This window comes from Eschrichtius robustus, chromosome 2 (assembly GCF_028021215.1).
Source record: "Eschrichtius robustus isolate mEscRob2 chromosome 2, mEscRob2.pri, whole genome shotgun sequence".
NCBI classification, from domain to species: domain Eukaryota; kingdom Metazoa; phylum Chordata; class Mammalia; order Artiodactyla; family Eschrichtiidae; genus Eschrichtius; species Eschrichtius robustus.
The window spans coordinates 118,508,247-118,527,251 of NC_090825.1; the positions used below are offsets into that span (position 1 = coordinate 118,508,247).

General features: G+C 41.2%; 1 protein-coding gene across 1 annotated transcript in view; it reads right to left on the reverse strand.

Moving 5' to 3' along the window:
• Positions 1–18,595, reverse strand: part of LOC137759618 (protein diaphanous homolog 1-like) — a 42,073-nt gene extending 23,478 nt beyond the window's left edge. The window contains 1 exon segment of the mRNA XM_068536064.1: positions 18,210–18,595. Coding sequence (XP_068392165.1) covers positions 18,210–18,326 — 117 coding nt within the window. The 5' untranslated portion in view covers positions 18,327–18,595.
• Between the last annotated feature and the right edge of the window lie 410 nt (positions 18,596–19,005).

Below are 19,005 nucleotides of genomic sequence, written 5' to 3' on the forward strand. Positions count from 1 at the left end.
GTAATTCAAAGCTCTGATTCAGTCACCACATCCTAATGTAATATGTGGTAAGATAAATCTTTTGGTTACCATCTACAGGAAATAAGAAACTTCCTAGACACTTTACAGTTTGGTTTCTCTAAGAAACCAAAAATTAAAGTCAAGATCCCAAGGTATGCCCTATGAGGCCAAGCTAATTAAAATAAATTTATGACCTAATGAGTCTGAAACATACTCTGATCAATTAGTATCATAATAAATGCAAATGAAATCTAAAACTCCTTTTCCATAGCTGGATTTGTGGTGGCGGTGGTGGTGGCTGCATCTATTAGCACTTCAGCTTTTTAAAAGTGGGCCGATGGGACTAAACTTGGCAGTCTTTTTGGACAGAGGTTCCCTCTGTTTGCCTAGTCACAGAATTGGTCTTATTATAAATTCAAGGATATAAGAAAGTTCGTCCAAGGCATAGATTCACTTCTACCCAATTCCCTGAATCTTTAACTTTTCCATCTAGTCACAAAAAGGGCATAGAGTTCTCAGACAATTAAGGACAGTCTCTTGGAACAGGATACTCATGTAGCCTAACAAAAGGTAATTAGGTAGTGTCCTTAGCAGAAGAGAGGTTAGGAGAGATCTAATAAAAGAATATGATTAAACATTACTCTGATCACAGAGTACTTTACATAGCAAAAAGTGTTTCTAATTCCTACCAATGTGCTTCACAGGAACAGTTAATCATGGACTTTTATCTCATGAACCATGTGGCTAGCATACGGGTAATATAAACCTATAAGAGCAAGCCCATATTTCAGTACTTTCTAAAGATTTTGTTCAGGCTAACTTATAGGGGACAACTACATCTGAGCTCTTGGCTAAGGGAGAACACCACAGGTGAATGCCACTTGGCCCCTGCTCTGATGATTCTAGGAGGCCCAGGTTTTTCTCATAACACCTATAATCACAATGCAATTCACTGCCTCAATATACTCAATTCCCACCTCTCCCTCTTCTGACATCCACACTTGCTCATGGGTTAATTCAGAGTGAGGGAAATATTTAGTGTGGTAGGTAGAATTCTAGGACGTCCCCCAAGATTCCCAGCCTGACGTACATACGCTGTATAATCACCAGGACTGTAAATATTATAGGATATCACTCTTGTGATTAGGTTATATTATTTAGCACAACTGACTTTAAGAAGGGGAAATTATCCATGGGGGTCTGAACCAATCACACAAGCCCTTTAAATCTAGAGTAAGAAGTCAGAAACACAAGGATCCAACATGCCATTTCTGTCTTGAGCATAAAAGAAGCCAAATGGCAGGGATTACAGGCAGCATCTAGGAGCTGAGAGCCAGCAAAGAAACAGGGACCTCAGTGCTACACCTGCAAGAGGCTGAATTCTTCCAACTTGAATGCGCTTGGAAGGTTTTCCTCCAGCACCTACAGATGAGAAAAGGCCCAGCTGACACCTTGATTTCAGCCCTGTGATACTCTGAGAATCCAGCCAAACTATCCTTGCTGGACTTCTGACCAACAGAACTGTGAGCTAATAAGTGGGTTTTATTTTAAGCTGTTGAGTTTATCATGTAAAAGTAGGCAACTAATACATTAAGCAAACTGACAAAATTTATCTAGAACTTTAGCTAAAGGAAAAAGATCATGAGTCCTAATTTTTACTTATGGCATGCTAAACAACTGCAAGTATGATTCTGAGCAAATCACATTAATTCTTCATGCTTCAGTTCCCCTATTTATTAAAAAACAAAACAAAACCAGACACACACTTCTTGGGACCACTAAGATCATAAAATGGAGTGAGAGAGCATTCTATAAAAGCAATTGTGCTCTTATTACTACAGAAAAACTTCTTGTAAAATATACACGTGTACTAGTTGAGACGGTACTCCTACAACATGGCATAAGGAAAAAGTTATTCCTCATCTGTAAATTGTATACTTAGCCATAGCCAATCATTTCACAAAAAGATCTAAAGGACTCAGCCAAGTCAGGCTCTAAATATTTTATATCAGATCCTTCTTCAGACCGTTATTGTAGCTGTTTCTGTGGACCAGATTGTAAGTTGCTTGGGGGCAGGAACCCATGCTTTGTTCATTTGACATGTCCAATATTTAATAAATATTTTAAAAATTATCATCACTCTAGGTTTAAGAACATCATCCTAAACACAGTATATTCACTTATTCATTACTTTATGCAAATTGAACAAGCTAAAGAAAAGTTTCAAGTTAAGGTTTATGACAGTACAGTACGATTGTTATAGACAGCTCAGACCAAACCTTCAAGAATAGTGTCTTTCCCTATGAATGAGGCCAGGGCACCCTGAGTGGTGCTTCAGCCCACATGACATATTTGTTAGTTGTCCTTGGGGAAAATATCCAATTATGGGACACATGTCACCTAGGGAGTCTTCCACCACCTTTGAAAAGCAATAAGCCTTCAGTAAAGACACAGGCTACCTATGGGTAAAATGGGAAATAAGTCTCACTGCAGCCAACAACAGTTTCCTTTCAAGTCCTAATATACCTACCCAGGAAAGAACAGGTAAGGTACCTGTCATTCAGAATCAAAGAGAACAAAGAGCAGGGTCTGGCTCTGATTCATTTTTTTATTCTAGCACAGGACTGACATTCAGTTTCCTTAGGACAGTGCAGCAACAGAGGGTCATAACATGGATGTGAATTCAGTTACCAACAAGCCCTATTCCAGCTTTGCCACAAGATTTGCTACATTTCCACTAAAGGACAGTAAAGGCAGGGTAAGCTTTTTTGGGGGGGGTTGTGCTGGGTCTTCGTTGCTGCGCGCCGGGGCTACTCCTTGTTGCAGTGCACAGGCTTCTTACTGCGGTGGCTTCTCTTGTTGCGGAGCACGGGCTCTAGGCGTGTGGGCTCAGTAGTTGTGGCTCGTGGGCTCTAGAGCGCGGGCTCAGTAGTTGTGGCGCACTGACTAAGTTGCCCTGTGGCATGTGGGATCTTCCCGGACCAGGGATCGAACCCGTGTCCCCTGCATTGGCAGGCAGATTCTTAACCACTGGACCACTAGGGAAGTCCCAAGCTCTTCTTTTTATCCACCACAGTTTCAGCCTTCCTATCTTTAGGACTATGTTGTCTCACAGGGCTTGTGTGAAGAATAATAAAATAGACGTAAAGCACTTTGCTTTGCAAAGTGTTTTGTAAAAGGTAAATAATATATGATGATGGAACCAATGAAACTCCCTTCAATTCCCACTCCTTATAGAGAAGTCAATTAGAACTAGAGAGAAGGAAATAATGGATACCTTCAAATGTAGGAAACTTTCCCTTCCATTTTAAAATAATGGCCCAAGGATGGCATGGAATGAGTCAATACCTCATATACCATTTACAGAGAAACAAACTAGATTCTGACATCACTACTTACTAGTGCCAACAGCCTCAACAGGAGTTGTGTAGAACTGGAGTACCCACTTCAAAAAAGAAAATCATAGAAAAAAGGTGTATCAGAGGAAAGGAAGTCTAAAAGAAGAGCACAAAATGACTAGAAATTGAAAAATATGAACTCTAAAGCTAATTTACCATTATAAAGTTAAATGCGCTTAAGGGAAAGAAAACTGAAAATTATCTAGAAACCCCCAGAAATGGAGATGGCACACTCATGTTCTCCATGACTGCTAAGGAAAAAGTGGTAAAGGAGCAAGTAAGACTCTAGCAGCTCATCCATCCACTTAGCTCCACACTGCCGCAGCAGCCCCACAGCTACAGTCAGTATTGGAGAGTTAAATTTGTGACAACTCATACAAGAGACAACAAAGGAAACACAGTAGAGGAGAGTCCAAGATCTTTTATTCCTAATTAAAAGACGTCTTTCAATCTACCCCTGCCTTCCAGAATCAGTATTTTTTTCCTGATACAACCCAGGGAGTCCAGAAAGATTCCAGGCAGTGGCCCAAGTGAAGCACAAGTTAGAAATGCCATATAGGGGACTTCCCTGCTGGCCCAGTGGTTAAGAATCTGCCTTCCAAAGCAGGGGACGTGGGTTCGATCCCTGGTTGGGGAACTAAGATCCCACATGCCGTGGGGCAACTAAGCCCGTACGCCACAACTACAGAGCCCGTGTGCTGCAACTACAGAGCCCACATGCTCTGGAGCCCGTGCGCCACAACTAGAGAGAAGCCCGCCTGCTGCAACGAAAGATCCGTGTGCTGCAACTAAGACCCGACGCAGCCAAAAATAAATATTTTTTCTTTAAAGGCCATGTAAAGAACATTATTAGGTAACTGTACTCCATTCCCTGTTTCAATAATTATAAACTTGAAGCAATTTGCTTATAAATTCAAAGCAACAAACTCAATTTCCCTCACGACTGTCTAAAACTGTTTAGAGTCTGCTTTCCAAAAAACCACATTTCCCGACTATAATTAAAATGAGGGGAAAAAACTATCTTAATATTAGAATTCAATCCTCTGAGAGACAGGTCCACTACGTTCGAACAGTTCTCTAATAGTCCAAGAAGGCAAGTCTCTTGGGGAAAAGGAGAAAGCAACTTTTTGCCTCCAGCTTAGCTCATCCTGAAGCCTGGGACTGGCAGAGCCCGCATCCTAGATAGCTGATAGCCTAGAGGAAGAAAGACAGTCCACTCAGGTTTCACTATTCCAGCTCAGCAGAACAGGTGGAAACCAGGCTGGGAACATTGCATTCTTCCTCTATGTCCATGCAAACAAACTGCCAGCCCCCTGCACTACAAAGCACTCAAGGGCTGGGAAAACAAGTTGCCACTAGAGAAAGTGCTCAGATTCTAGAAGTCCTAGTTTCCTATCAAGTACCACATGGTGTGGCAGACACGCCCCTCTCCTTTGCTGTCAGGAAGGAGGTGCACACACATTCTGTCATCTGGTGAGAGGGCAGAGTAAGCAAAGCTTCCTCCCTTTCAAACATCCAAAGGTTCTAATAAAACTTTCAAATACATATATAGAAAACGATAAGTAACGTTAACCTACTTTTCCAAAGTTTTGACATACTTCTCAAGCTCTAAATACTGATACTTGTCCTTTACTTTCTTATCAGGCCTCTCTCTTCACTGCCTTAGCTTAGAGAAGCTAAGAAATAAGGGGTGTTGTTCATTCATTTGGAAACAGCCAATGACTCAGGAATGCTGTTTCCCAATCTCCGTAGCAACTGTCTTCTCCTCCCATGTTGTGATGTGAGTAGCAGGACATCTACTCTTTCTCAAGGGTGAGCATATGAATGACACACCCAAAGGCCTGACAGACAGGAAGTTCCTGCAGCTGATATTGCTTCTACATAACAGGCACCAAGCATGAGGCCACCTTGTTTTAAATCCCATTCTCAAACCCTTCATTTCTAAATGATGGTTACACTTCTTCTATCCTCACATCATTCCTGAATACAAGAAGTAATCACGACCTACTGATAATAGCTTAACTGATCCAAAAATTATACTACTACTCAAAAAGCCAGACTTGATCTTATGAAACCACAGTAAACATTTACTGGCCTTTTACAAATCTAGAATTAAGATTTTATTTTGAGAAAATCTGGGGAAGGGAGGGGGGAGACAGCATGAGGTGAAATCTCATTACTCCTCTATAACCAGAAATATAAGCAAGAGTTAAAACAAGAAACTTCCGATACTTCTAGCAACCGTACTTGTGTGGAACTATGTTCTAATGCAAACACATCACAGATTTCATGCCAAAGTACTTAGGCTCCAAAGACACTTCCATGTACCATGTATTTTTCTCTTCGGTTCTAACTACTGAAAAATAACTAAAATTTCTGGAAAACGAGTTAGGATATTGTTTTACTCTATTTTTATACACATCTACATTTTCTTAGAAAAATGTGTATCACTTTTATAATACAAATACATTTCCAGGGAATTACCTGGTGGTCCAGTGGTTAGGATTCCATGCTTTCACTGAGGGCTGGGGTTCGATCCCTGGTCGGGGAACTAAGATCCCACAAGCCGTGCGGTGCGGTCAAAGCAAAATAAAACAAAATTTCCATTTCAAACAAAAGTACCAATTTTCAAAGATTAGAAAGCTGAAAAATGTTTATGACACACTGTTTTAAAAGCAGAAAATGTGTAGAAACTGTAATTGCAATGTTGTAAAAATATCTGTGCGTAGAGATAATGACTAGAATATTCAAATACTAAGTGAAATAAAAATAAAAATTGGGGGTTCTTAGATTTTGCTATTTTCAAAATATATGTATACGTCTTTTCAAAAAGAGTATAAAAAATTATTTTAAAAGAGTATCAAAATTAGCACAGCATCGAAAAGCAAAATATCATCCAATTTTCATATTCAAAATGCCCACCAGCATTTACTCTTTTCCAGTAGTACTTTGCTTAAGGCAACACTCTGGCAGGGCACAGTTACAAAATTTAGGGATGACAATGCAATGTGAGAAAGAATAATGAACAGTTAGTGGAGTCTAAAAGCTAGCTTACCTAATTACATGACCTTGAGCAACTTAATACCTCTAGGCCTCAGTGGCCTTCTCATGTTAAGATGAGGAGGCTGAGTCAGATCATTTCTAGGGTCTCTTCAGGGACCCTTAAAGACAGTGCTTAGTTACTACTGCTCTTTTTGAGGGCAGCCCAATGCCTGCTGCTTGCTTGATAGGACATATCCTACAGAGACTTCTCACCACTTCTTCTTGTGGTTTCAATCACAGGAAACAGACGTCACCCATGGGCCTAGAAGTAAGTAACGAACAAGCCCTGGCGGATGCAAAGAGCTGCCAACTAAGGCCAACTCCCATCTTTTTAAAATACCAGAATCAAGAAATCACGAGAAACCTCTATGCCTGGGGAGCCTGACACACATCTTTCACAAAAACTAACAAAACTAAAAATGTCTCTTTAGGCCCCATGAAAGCATGATGAAATAATTTTAGAAGAGTCCAAAACTACTTTGCTTCTACGGCCAAATGAAGGAATCAAAGGAACTCCATAGCTATGGACAGAAATATGTGACTTTGAGAAAAAACTAAGGCAATCCTACTGCCAGCAGCATTTTTTGTGGAGATCCAGACATATCCTGAGGACCTGAAGACTCATCTTGGTCTCCTTTATTTAATATTCTGTGTACACCTTTCTGTAGCCATGAAAGACTGTGGTACTGATTCAAATAATATAGGGACTTAGCAATTATTTATTTTAAATGTATGTTATCAATCCCTAGAGCAGTGGGTCAAATACTGCTCTCATTTATAATGATAAAAGTTGGCAGCCCTGTGCTATGTAAAATAATGCAGATTTTAAATCTGATAGACATGTTCCTTCATTAAATCTTGATACAAGACAAAACCTAAGACACTATCTCTAGAGAAAAATAAAAATCTTTTCTCAACAGAGTTCTTCTGGTCTGGTATAGTCATATCAGTGGTTCTCTTTGCCTCACAGTTACCTTGGTGAGAGGACTAATGTTTTCAAAACTGTCAATCTCCTACATTAGACCACAGAAATGGAGAGCCTTGAAAGTAATCCCAAGAGTCACAAGACTCACAGTAAAACTAAAATACATAACAGGTTATTGCTAATGTGAGTTAAACACCACCACTCTTAGATACCTTACAAGCTAGATGGGAGATAAGACCCACCCTCCTCAAGAGATCTCGATATCATTCTGTCTCTCTCTCTCTCTGTCTCTTTATATATACATACATATATATATATATACACACACACACACACATTTTATATATATATATATATATATATATAGTGCATTCATGGAAGACTAAAGAACACTTCAAATACGCATGCAATCAAAACCAGTATTGCACTGTGCTAAAGTATGTTTAGAAGAAAATGACAGGTCCCAGAGATAGGCTCAGATTATTCCCACAATTTCCCACCTGAGCCCACAATTTTTTTTTTCTTTTGCCGCACCGCATGGCATGTGGGATCCTAGTTTCCTGACCAGGGATTGAACCTGCGCCCCTTGCATTGGAAGTGTGAAGTCTTAACCACTGGACCGCCAGGGAAGTCTCTGAGCCCACAATTTGACTATACAGTGCTGAGATCCAGATGAAGACAGTCACATCTTTTAAAATCTAGAATGATCACTGAAAGTCTGAGAAGATGGATCATTACAATGGATAAGGAATGGAAATCAAACAAACTTAACTACCTAAACTCCATCTAGATAGCAGAAGTGATTTGCTGGAACCTTAACACTAATCTATTCATGTTCTTCACCACCACATATTCACAAGGCCAAAAACTGCATCAACATGCATCGTGACATGTTACAAAATGCAAATTTTTCCATTCTGCTTTCTGTGGGTTTCTACAGAAAGAGAACCTAAAAGCCCTCCCCAGGTATAAAATAATCTCTATGAAGTGGCTTTCTTAAATGATTCATCTCCCACTGATCCTCCTGACTGCTATAACCGGGCCATTTCTTTTTACTACAGCCATACATTCAAACCTCTGGGCCTCTGTTCGCATTGTTCCCCACCCCACGAAACCCCTTACCCCTCTCCTCTACCAATCCCTGGATTTACTTCCAGGGCCTATCATGTTCCTTCATGTTCCAGGGCCTTCATCTTCTATGAAGCTTACTAGCATTGCCCACAATTGTATTCTAGATCATTTATGTAGAATTTGGGACATTAGTATAGACCTTTGAAATCATTAATGCTAACTCACTCATTTTACAAGGAAAGACCAAGAAAAGGAGAGTGACTTGCCCAGAGTTCACACAGTTAATTAGTAGCAAAGTCCAACTAAGTAGCAATATATGGAAAGAATATTTCAGTAGGAGTGAGAGATGGGGGTTCTAGTCCTAGGTCTAGTTGTAAACTTGGACAGATCACTTCTCTAGGCCCACATTCCTTCGTCTATAAAATAAAGGATTTGAATTAAATAACTTTTAGCATCCTTTTCACCTCCAGCATTCTATGATTCTGAAACAGGTCTTCTGCCTCTCAGCTCAGTGATCTTTCCACTTAATTCCTTAAATTCTCTGAATTTCTACAGCTTTTGAAGTCTATGCTCATGGCCTTTAAGCTTTTCCTACCTATTCTTCTACAGACACAGCTGAGATTACAATCTCTTAAAAAGCATGGGCTGAAACTGATAGGTCAACCACATGGTTCTTGATCTTCAGCCTTTTGGATCTAGGGTAGATTCACACAAACAAGAGATACTCTATTCTCTACTCTTTGCCACCAATCATACAGAAAATCCTAGTTCCAGGTACCCGGACCTCTGTGGCAATGTCTTAATTATTAACCACAGGCAAATAACCGCCAGGTCTAAAGAAGAAACTTCAGCAGTCCCCAGACTCAGGAGAGACCCTAGAGTTAGTAACCATTTGCAATCCTTATTTGTTTCAGGGCCAATTCTAAAATATACAAAAGATAACTATGGAGCTGGTCTAGCAACAGCTTCCTCCTTCCTATATGTCACCACTACTTGCTGCTCGCAGCAATTTAAACAACTAAAATTCCTGCCAGGTGATGCTGTTAGAGCTGTTCTATTTACAAAGGAGGTAAGGTTACATTAAAAAAAAATAATAATTTAGACAACTTCTTAATAACGCATGAGCCAGGGGAAAAGTAGATTTTGCATGCACTCTAACAGCTACTTTTACATGCCTAAGAAAGGTTTAATTAAGATTCCTGCAATGGTCTCAAAGTCTAAATTATTAAATGCAAAACGCAGTTAGGCATTTAGCCACTGCACTTTGTTCATCTAGACCCAGCACTTCTTTTCCCACTAACTGAACTCAAAAAGAGTCCAGTTTTAATAGACTGCAGTAGTCAAAGGGCTCTAAAGATATACCATCAAAATTTTCTATGAAATTCCTAACAGTGAATACCCTTTGATACAACAAGTGCAAAAACTGGACATTTGTAAACTGTCAATACAATGCAGTGAATAAGAAGATGGCTGTGTGTGCGTGTGTTTAAATCAGCCAGACCTAGGTTTGAATTCCAGTTCTATGACCTAAAGCATGTTGCTGATCTCACTGAGTTTCAGTTTAATTACCTAGAAAGCAGGAATAACAATAGTACCTATCTTATATCTAGAGCCGTTCAGTGCAGCACTAGGGCTATAGTAAGTATGCAACAAACGAGTGCTATTATTACTGTTACTGTTATTGTTATTATTACTCCCTGTCCTTCCAGTCTGCAATGAAGTAATCTTCCTATCTATAAAGATGATGAGCATTCATTAATATTTATAGATAGGAAGACTGGCATTATACAACCTGTAGAACACTGAGTACAGGAAAACAAAAGGTTTCTAACACCACATAAGAGATGAAAATGCTTTCACTATAAATAGAATCTCAAAGGTCCCCAATCCCAAGGGTATCAGAAATGGTCTGTCTTGTCTACAGGTGAAAATTTACACCCCAAAGAGAACATGTGGAATATAACTGACATTTCCACAGTGATAAGAGGAGAATTTAAGAGCTAAATCTATAAAACTTTTAGGAGAAAAATCTTAGTGACTGTGATTTTAGCAAAGATTTTTGAAATATTATACAAAAAGCAAAAACAATTAATTGGATGGACTTCATCAAAATTAAACATTTTTGTTCTTCAAAATATACTGTTAAGAAAATGAAAAGGCAAGTCACAGGAGGAAGAAAACATCTGTAAAACATATATCCAACAAAGGACTTGTATTTAGACTGTAATTAAAAAATTTTAAGTGGGCAAAATTTTTGAACAGACACGTCAAGGAAGATATACAGCAAATAAACACATGAAAAAATGCTCAACATCATTAAGGAAATGCAAATTAAAGCCACACTGAGATACCGTTTGTAGACTGAAAAAAAAATGCACAACCTAAAAGCTGAAAATTATGTTTTATTCAGAGGCCTTACTGAGGACTATAGCACGGGATGGCAGCCTCTCAGATAGCTCTGAGGGACTATTCCAAAGATTTAAGAGAGGAGCCGGGATATACAGGAATTCTTGCTGCAAAAAAAAACCATGAAGTTGAACATCAAAAGATTACTGCTAATCACAAAAAAACAGACATCTCAAGTTAACGATTTTTAGTGCTTTTCTGTATATGGGAAGATATAAGAGTCTGGGCTTACTGAAATCATTCCTTTGATATGCATCTTAACTACCTAAGGCCAGTATCCTGTTTTTCTCCATCCTGAATTCCCCTCAGGGTGCATAGTCTGGACAGCTACAGTGACTGATGGCTTGGTGGCTGGCAACCTGTTTTTCTCCTTCCTGAATTCCCCTCAGGGTGCACCATCAGGGACTCCTACAGTGGCTGATGACTTTATGGCCACAACATCCTTTGTTTACTGAAATGGCAAGTGACATTCTTTGTCCACTCACTACACACCCACTAGAATGGCTAAAATTTAAGACTGATCATACCAAGAGCTGACAAGGAACCAGAACCCATATATTGCTTGTGAGAATGTAAAATGGTACAACCACTTTGGAAGCAGTCTGGCAACTTCTTTAAAAGTTAAACATAGCCCTACTATATAGCCTAGTCATTCCACTCCTAGGTATTTACAAAAGAGAGATGAAGGCATATGTCCGGACAAAAACTTGTACATGAATGTTCACAGGAACACAAAAAAGAACCAAAACTGGAAACAATCCAAATGCCCATCAACAAGTAAATAAATAAATTATGGTAAGCCCATACAATGTAATATTACTCAGCAATAAAAAAGAATGATCTATTAATATAGCTAACATACATTATGCTGAAAGAAGCCAAAAGAAAGGGTTCATATTGTGTATAAGTCCATTTATATAAACTTCTAGAAAATACAAACTAATCTATAGTTATAGAAAGCAAATCAGTGGTTAGTTACCTGGGGATTGGGGCACAAGGAGGAATGAGAAGGAGAGAATACAATGGGTCAGGAAAAAACTGTTGAGGGTGATGGATATATTTGTTATCTTGCCTGTGGCAATGGGTTCACAAACTGTGCACTAAATATATGCAGTTTATTGTATGTTAATTATACACCAATAAAGCCGTTTAAAGAAAAAAGATGTCCAAAGGATCTCTGGCAAAACAAACAGGTGAAGACCCCTGAATAAAGTATGAGCTACTCTAGGCAGGGGGGGGAAAAAAAAAAAGCAAGTGTGGGTTATCTTTTTACTTGATCCTCAAGTTCTAACATTAAAAAAAAAAAAAGGCAGCTATATCTGAGATATAAGCCTACTACCTTGGTTTTCTGTGACCTTTAGGATCAAAGATGGTTTATAAGCAACCTCTGTTGGATCCTTGAAGTATGCTAAGTCTTCAAAGAAAATGCAAATCCTATTGCTTTCAAACAGTACTATTCCTAAAACAGGGAATAAGTCACAGAATCAGAAATCCAAAAAAATAATCTAGGACACCATAAACTCTACCTGTATCTGTTACCTAACAAAATGACAAAGTAGCTACTGCCTAAAGACCACTTATAACCACAATCAAGGATGGAATCTCCCATCTTCCATATAACAATGCTTCCACATAGGAATGCTGTGTTTCTCTTAATTCTTTATGATTTTTCTCTTTTGTGTCCCCTTATCTGTTTCATCCCCCTTCTTGGAGGGAAGAAATTTAAGCAGATATTTAAAGGACAAATTGACACTCCCTAATTGTCACAGAGCCAAGCAACAGAGTCAGTTTCTTCAATCTTTTCCCTTTCAGTCTCATAGCTTCTAGCGTATCTGTTCCTTTTATATAATCCCTTTCCTCCAAGATCCTGAAATTTACTAAAGGAAATGTAGAATCCAAAATTTTATGCTTTTGCCTCCTCCATTTATTTATCCAATTTCCAACCTACAACTGTAAGAAGGGATTGCTGCACTGAGTGGGTGTTTGGGCTTGATGACATTTAAAGTCCCTTCCAACTCTAAAATTTTAAGACTATACATTCATAGCAAGCTTTACTAATGAATGGAAGTAAGAATCTCAAAATTGAAAGAACAATGATTCACCCAGAGTTATTCTGTAATTAGTGGTAAAATTCCTTAAAATACTGGTCTCAATTCCCCTTTTCCTTCAGTAATTCTCTTACTTTCTTAAGAAAGGTTCTTTGATTAGAAAAACTGTGTTTGTTAAAAAAAAAAAAAAAAAGACAGGTAGAAAAGGTAAGATATGTTCATAGTGATTAAAATATTCTTTACTTTTCAATTTTAGCTTCAAGGTTTTAAGAGATTTTAGTATAAGCATCTTTTACTGCTCCTGATTCCCCAAAGGCCTGGCTATCCAAGGGACTAGAACCAGTCCTTATAGCAGCAGGGCACTAGTAAAAACAAAGAGGGAGGGAATGATAAGACAGCTAGGCACAGGAAGAAGGTTGGCATTGTCTCATCTAACCCTAACTAGGGGCAAACACCCAATGCTGCTTTGCTGGTTAGCAAGAGGTGAATTTTTTCCTACTGCTTTCAGACAGAAGTGATTGAGAATAGAAGGCTCAACATAATAAAGAAAAACACAAGATTTGTTTCAATATGGGGATGCTTTTTGTAGTCATGAATGATTTCAGCTAAGACATAAAATGAGAGAAAACACCACCTGCATATACAAACTCTTTGTTTCTCTATAATACCTAATATTTCTTGTTAATAATAAGCTGTTCTTCTAAATCATATGTGGTATAACCTTATCTTTTAAGCCTCTATTACATTTCACTGAAAATATAACACTCTCCAAGAATAACGTGGCAATCCATTTATAAAATACACTGAACACCCCAGGGGATAACAAAAGGTGATTTTATCACACGGGAAATAAAATTAGTCTATTCTGACCCATATGCCCGTCAACAAAGTTAAATCACTTCTCACTTATTACTATTTTCTTAGCTTTTTAAAGATTTTTTTGATGTGGACCATTTTTAAATTTATTTATTTATTTATTTATGGCTGTGTTGGGTCTTCGTTTCTGTGCGAGGGCTCTCTCCAGCTGTGGCAAGCGGGGGCCACTCCTCATCGCGGTGCGCGGGCCTCTCACTATCGCGCCCTCTCTTGTTGCGGAGCACAGGCTCCAGACGCGCAGGCTCAGCAATTGTGGCTCACGGGCCCAGCCGCTCCGCGGCACGTGGGATCCTCCCAGACCAGGGCCCGAACCCGCGTCCCCTGAACTGGCAGGCAGACTCTCAACCACTGCGCCACCAGGGAAGCCCTCTTAGCTTTTTAAATAAACAATTTACAGGTCATAAAAATTTCAACTCTTTTTATAAAAATATCCCAACATTTAACAACTCTCTCAAGGCAGAGATTTTAATTCTGAGGCATTCCCTCAGTTTCACCTCCTGTGAGGGAGGATTTCCTTTGAGACAAGTAAATGTAACATTATCCAGTGGATCCTTGTGCTGTCTCTTTAAAGACCAGGCAGGCAGAGGGCAAATTTTTAAGGTATCATTCTGTCATCTCAAACTCTCAATAACATTCCTGTAGGCTCCCCTCCCTCCTTCCAAACTAAGTAATCCCTGTGTTTATCAACTTCAAAAAACACAGATGACTTGTATAAAGTTCTCTGCATACTCCTTGGTTTTCAGCGACCTTTTGGATCAAAGTTAAAGAAGCAGGTATCTGCATGAACAACTCCACTTCTTTCATAATCTCTACCTTTCCTAATATTTGTTTAAAATTCTGCCTGGCATCCTTCCTCTTTGCTCTCATTTTGGATGAACAGGGGTCTACAACTAAATATACTTTCACTCTCACTTTGCTTTTATTTATTTATTTTAAAAATAAATTTATTTATTTTTTTATTTTTGGCTGTGTTGGGTGTTCGTTGCTGCGCACGGGCTTTCTCTAGTTGCAGCAAGCAGGGGCTACTCTTCATTGCGGTGCGAGGGCTTCTCATTGTGGTGGCTTCACAGGTTCTAGGCGCGCGGGCTCAGTAGTTGTGTCTAACAGGCTCTAGAGTGCAGGCTCAGTAGCTGTGGCACATGGGCTTAGTTGCTCCATGGCATGTGGGATCTTACCGGACCAGGGCTCAAACCCGTGTCCCCTGCATTGGCAGGCGGATTCTTAACCACTGCGCCACCAGGGAAGTCCCTCACTTTGCTTTTAGAAGGGCATGAAACTGCAACACAGCAATAATTTTACATAGGCATCCAAAACGAAACAAGATTTTAAAAATTACATATCTTCTATTATTTCTAATCCCACACTAAAATTCATGTTTTACAAAGTTAGGCTCCTAGTTGAATCAAGATGCGATAGTCTTTCTTAAAACGGATCAGTTCTTGATTGTATGAGAAGACATGGAGTCTGTAAAATGCAGGAATACTCTGCAGCTTCCTAACATCCTGGTTATACTTACTCCCCTTACACATATTTCAGAAATCATTCTCTCTGACACCCACATTCATCACTGCTGAAAAGGCAGAAAACACTCTGTTCATTTAGCATTTTTATTTCCCTTCATCTTAAGGGCTTCCAAAAGGAACTGGTATAATGCTGGATGAGGGATAAGCTCATGGTCCAGGAGAAGACAGACTCAAGAAGAACCAAGGGGAATGGAACACCAGACAGCCTGGCTGTCACACACATTAGCATCTCGAACAACCACATGTTTTAAAAAGATGAGCCCTACCACTGTTTAAACTTAGACTCCCTGTGTCCTTTCCACACAAGATGCCTCTAAGGGTAAAGAGCAGATCTTAGGCAATTTGTGAGCTCTGTGTTCTCATCAGTTGATCTGTAATTAGAACCTGCCATCAGCTTGGAAAGGTATGTAGCAGCTAAAGGGATTAGTAACCCCTCAGATGCAAACAAATACCTTCAGGCACACTAGGTCCAAACCAGTGCAGTTTTATAAAATGCATTCTTAATGGAGCTCCCGAGGACACACACTGTAGAAAAGGTGGAGTAGGCAAAACAGCTTTGAGTTCACTTTTAGCCTGTAGTTCAAGAAAACTACGCCATGGGTAACAAAAGCAAACCAGCAATCTCGCCCACTCTACCCACCCCCATATACATACACAGACACAAAGAGAAGTGGATTGCAATGCTCCTCCTAGGCTCTCATTTCCACAGAGTTCTTTTATAAAGAGCAATGAGAAAGACAGAATATCCTGAAGCCTTGAGATATGGTATAGTTGGCAATAAAGGGGTTAAGCAGCACTACTTTCCTGGAAACTTTCCAATTCCCTAGCCAGGAATGCAATTCTCCTCTCTACCTGTGTGTGCTACATATTTTTTAAAAATTCAGCAGATTAAGAGTTAAGACCAACACCTCAGAAAGAAAAAGAGAACTTGGTTCAGCTGCACCCTCTCTAAAGCAAATACCAACAACTCTGAGCCAAATCCACTCAGCATACACGAAACTCCATGGACATTCCAAAAAACAGGTGAAAAGAAGCTGAATTTCCTCAGGTATCTCACCTTTCAGCCCCACACACTTAGTAGAATTTACAAATCTGTGAAACGCATAAGTGTTAGATAAAACAAAAGCACATGTAAAATTCCATTTAGAACCTGGAAAACATTTACAAGTCACAGAGGTCACTATAAATCAGCAAAAACAGCTGGAATTTGGGTGAGGAAGGTCAAAGGGTAACCATGGAAACAAAAGCAAAACAAAGTGATACAGAAATAAAAGAAATATGGGCCTTAAAACTTAAGGCTTAGAAGGAAAGCTCCCTAACTAGAAGTTCATGCTTATCCTAAAGAAACATAGGGGAATGTTGCTTTGGTCACCATGGGGGAAAGCTGTCACTACTATTAAACCTACATTTCTGGGGGAAAAAAGACGTTCACCAGATAAAAACACAGGCAGTGACTGACAGCCTACAGTCACAGGAAAGGACATCCAGAAGCACCTGTCTTGCTAGAAATAGGTAGGAAGAGATGAGTCACTATTTTAATTCTGTTTAGTACTCTCCACATCGCAACCCTCTAGGTCCCAAAGCAACATTATCCTCCTTTTCCATCACTTTCTCAGTTTTCTTCCCAGACTTGTGGAGTTGGGTCAGAATGCTAAGGGGTGGGGATAAGAGAAAAGAGAAAGAAAGAGGAAAAAGTTAGAAACCTTTTGGTTAGTAGAAAGAGATACTGGGGTGGCAGAGTAATTACCTGGGAGAGAAGACTACATTACAGTTACAACTAGCAAATGGTTATTAAGATCCAAAACTCCCTCTCTTGGACAGCACCCCCTATCTTTCAAAGCTTCTACAGTAAAAAGCAAACAACTCCCTGGAGAGAGGAGTAAAAAAGAAGATGCAGTGTGTGCAAAGATAATGAGATACCACAGTGTTACACGAATATCAATATTCTTTCAGATTGGAATTGGCACCTGATGAAAAGTCAGACTCTTCTACAGGTTGGAAAAGGGTTGTCAGTAGCCTTGGGGCACAGGATGTGGCAGAAGAGCTGAAGAGATAATTATCATGGGAAACTTACAAAAGGCAATTCCCTTAGGTACTCACAAACTTCTTGGCCTTTTAGTCTAACTTCCTCCCCATGGGGGAGGGTGATCACCGTCCTAAGAAGGGCATATTCATGAGAGAAGTTCGAACCCCTTGAAAAGTGATAAGCAACAGGGCAAAGAGACAGGTTCTCTGGATAAGGAAATACTGAGAGGCCAACTACCGTCATGCCCAATGACCAGAGGAACTGGGCAGGTACCCATTCCTGTAATCGCAAGGACAAACGTCCAAGAGAGGAGGGAAGGCAGGGCCCAAGTCAGGTAACATTCCTGAGGGGAAGGATTATCAGGTGACACTGGGCTGAGGGCCCAGAGAGGAGACTGGGCGGGAGGAAAGTTAGCAGGTGAAAGAGATCAATCTTGGGGAAGGAAGTGACCTTTGGAGAAGCAAATAGGAGGATACCAAAAACAGGGGGAAGGGTAATAAGAGAAAATGGACCCCGAAAAGCACACAGGATCGAGATAGAGAAGGCGTGTTCGGGTAACGGAGAAAGAAGAAAGGAAGTGGGGCTGAGAGGGAAGAGATGGGGCCGAGACCGGCCAGGGCTACGGGGGCTAAGAGCAGAGCGTGCGGGCTGGGGGATGAGGAAGCCCCGAGGTTGCCGGGGCAAGAGCCGGGTGGGACTCCGGGGCTCCGGGAGGTCCCGGAGCAGTCGGAGGTCGGGCTTCGGAGCCCAGGACCGAGCAAAACGAGGAAGGGAGGCGCGGGGTGGGCTCCCTAGAGACGGGCGTGCACCCCTGGGGCCGCCTGCGGGGGTCTCCGGGGTCCGGAGGGCGGTTACGGGGCCAGGCTGAGGGAACCGGGTGGGAGGGACACTCACAAATTTCTTGGATTTGCCGCCGTCGCCGCCCGCCGAAGGCAGCTCGTCCGGGCTCCGGCCCTTCTTCTTGTCCCGGGTCCCGCGGCCGGGCCCCGGGCCCCCGCCGGGCGGCTCCATGTCCAGGTTCGTGCTGCTAGTGACCCCGCGCCTACGCCGCTCCCGCCCGGCAGCTCCAAGCCCGCCGCCGCCGCCGCCGCCCAGCAGCTCCTCAGCCAGCCGCCGCGCCCCGCCTCATTAGCATGCCGGGCTGCGCGCGCCTCATGAATATACAACCGCGACGCCTCGCTCCCGCCCGCCTGCCCCACTTCCGCCCGGACACGCAGCCCCTACCAACGGGCGAAGGGAGAGGGGTGGAGGAAAGCCGCGGAAGCGCACTACCTGCCTGGCGGGCCTAACCATTCGGACCCACGTTGGGAGGGGGTGATGGTGAGTGGGCGGGGCAACTCTTCCGGACAGCGCCCCCTGGCGGTTGGAGTGGCACAGGCCTCCCTGCTCCCACGCAGTGCCCACGTGGCTGTAAAGCCTGGACCCTCTCACACTCCAGACCAGGATATTATTATCTGAACCAAAAATCGCATAAGAGAGACTGTTATCTTGGCAGAAAATTTAGTGCCGGGCTTTCTAGGATAATATAGTTTTTATGTGTGCAATACCCATGGAGCACATGAAAAAACAAAGTGATAGCTACCATTTATTGAAAGCTATGTGCCAAGAACAGAGCTTGGTCCAGGGCCAGCGCTAGACTGAAGTCGACTAGCTCTGGAGTTAGAGTACCTAGTTCTAAATCCCAGGTCTA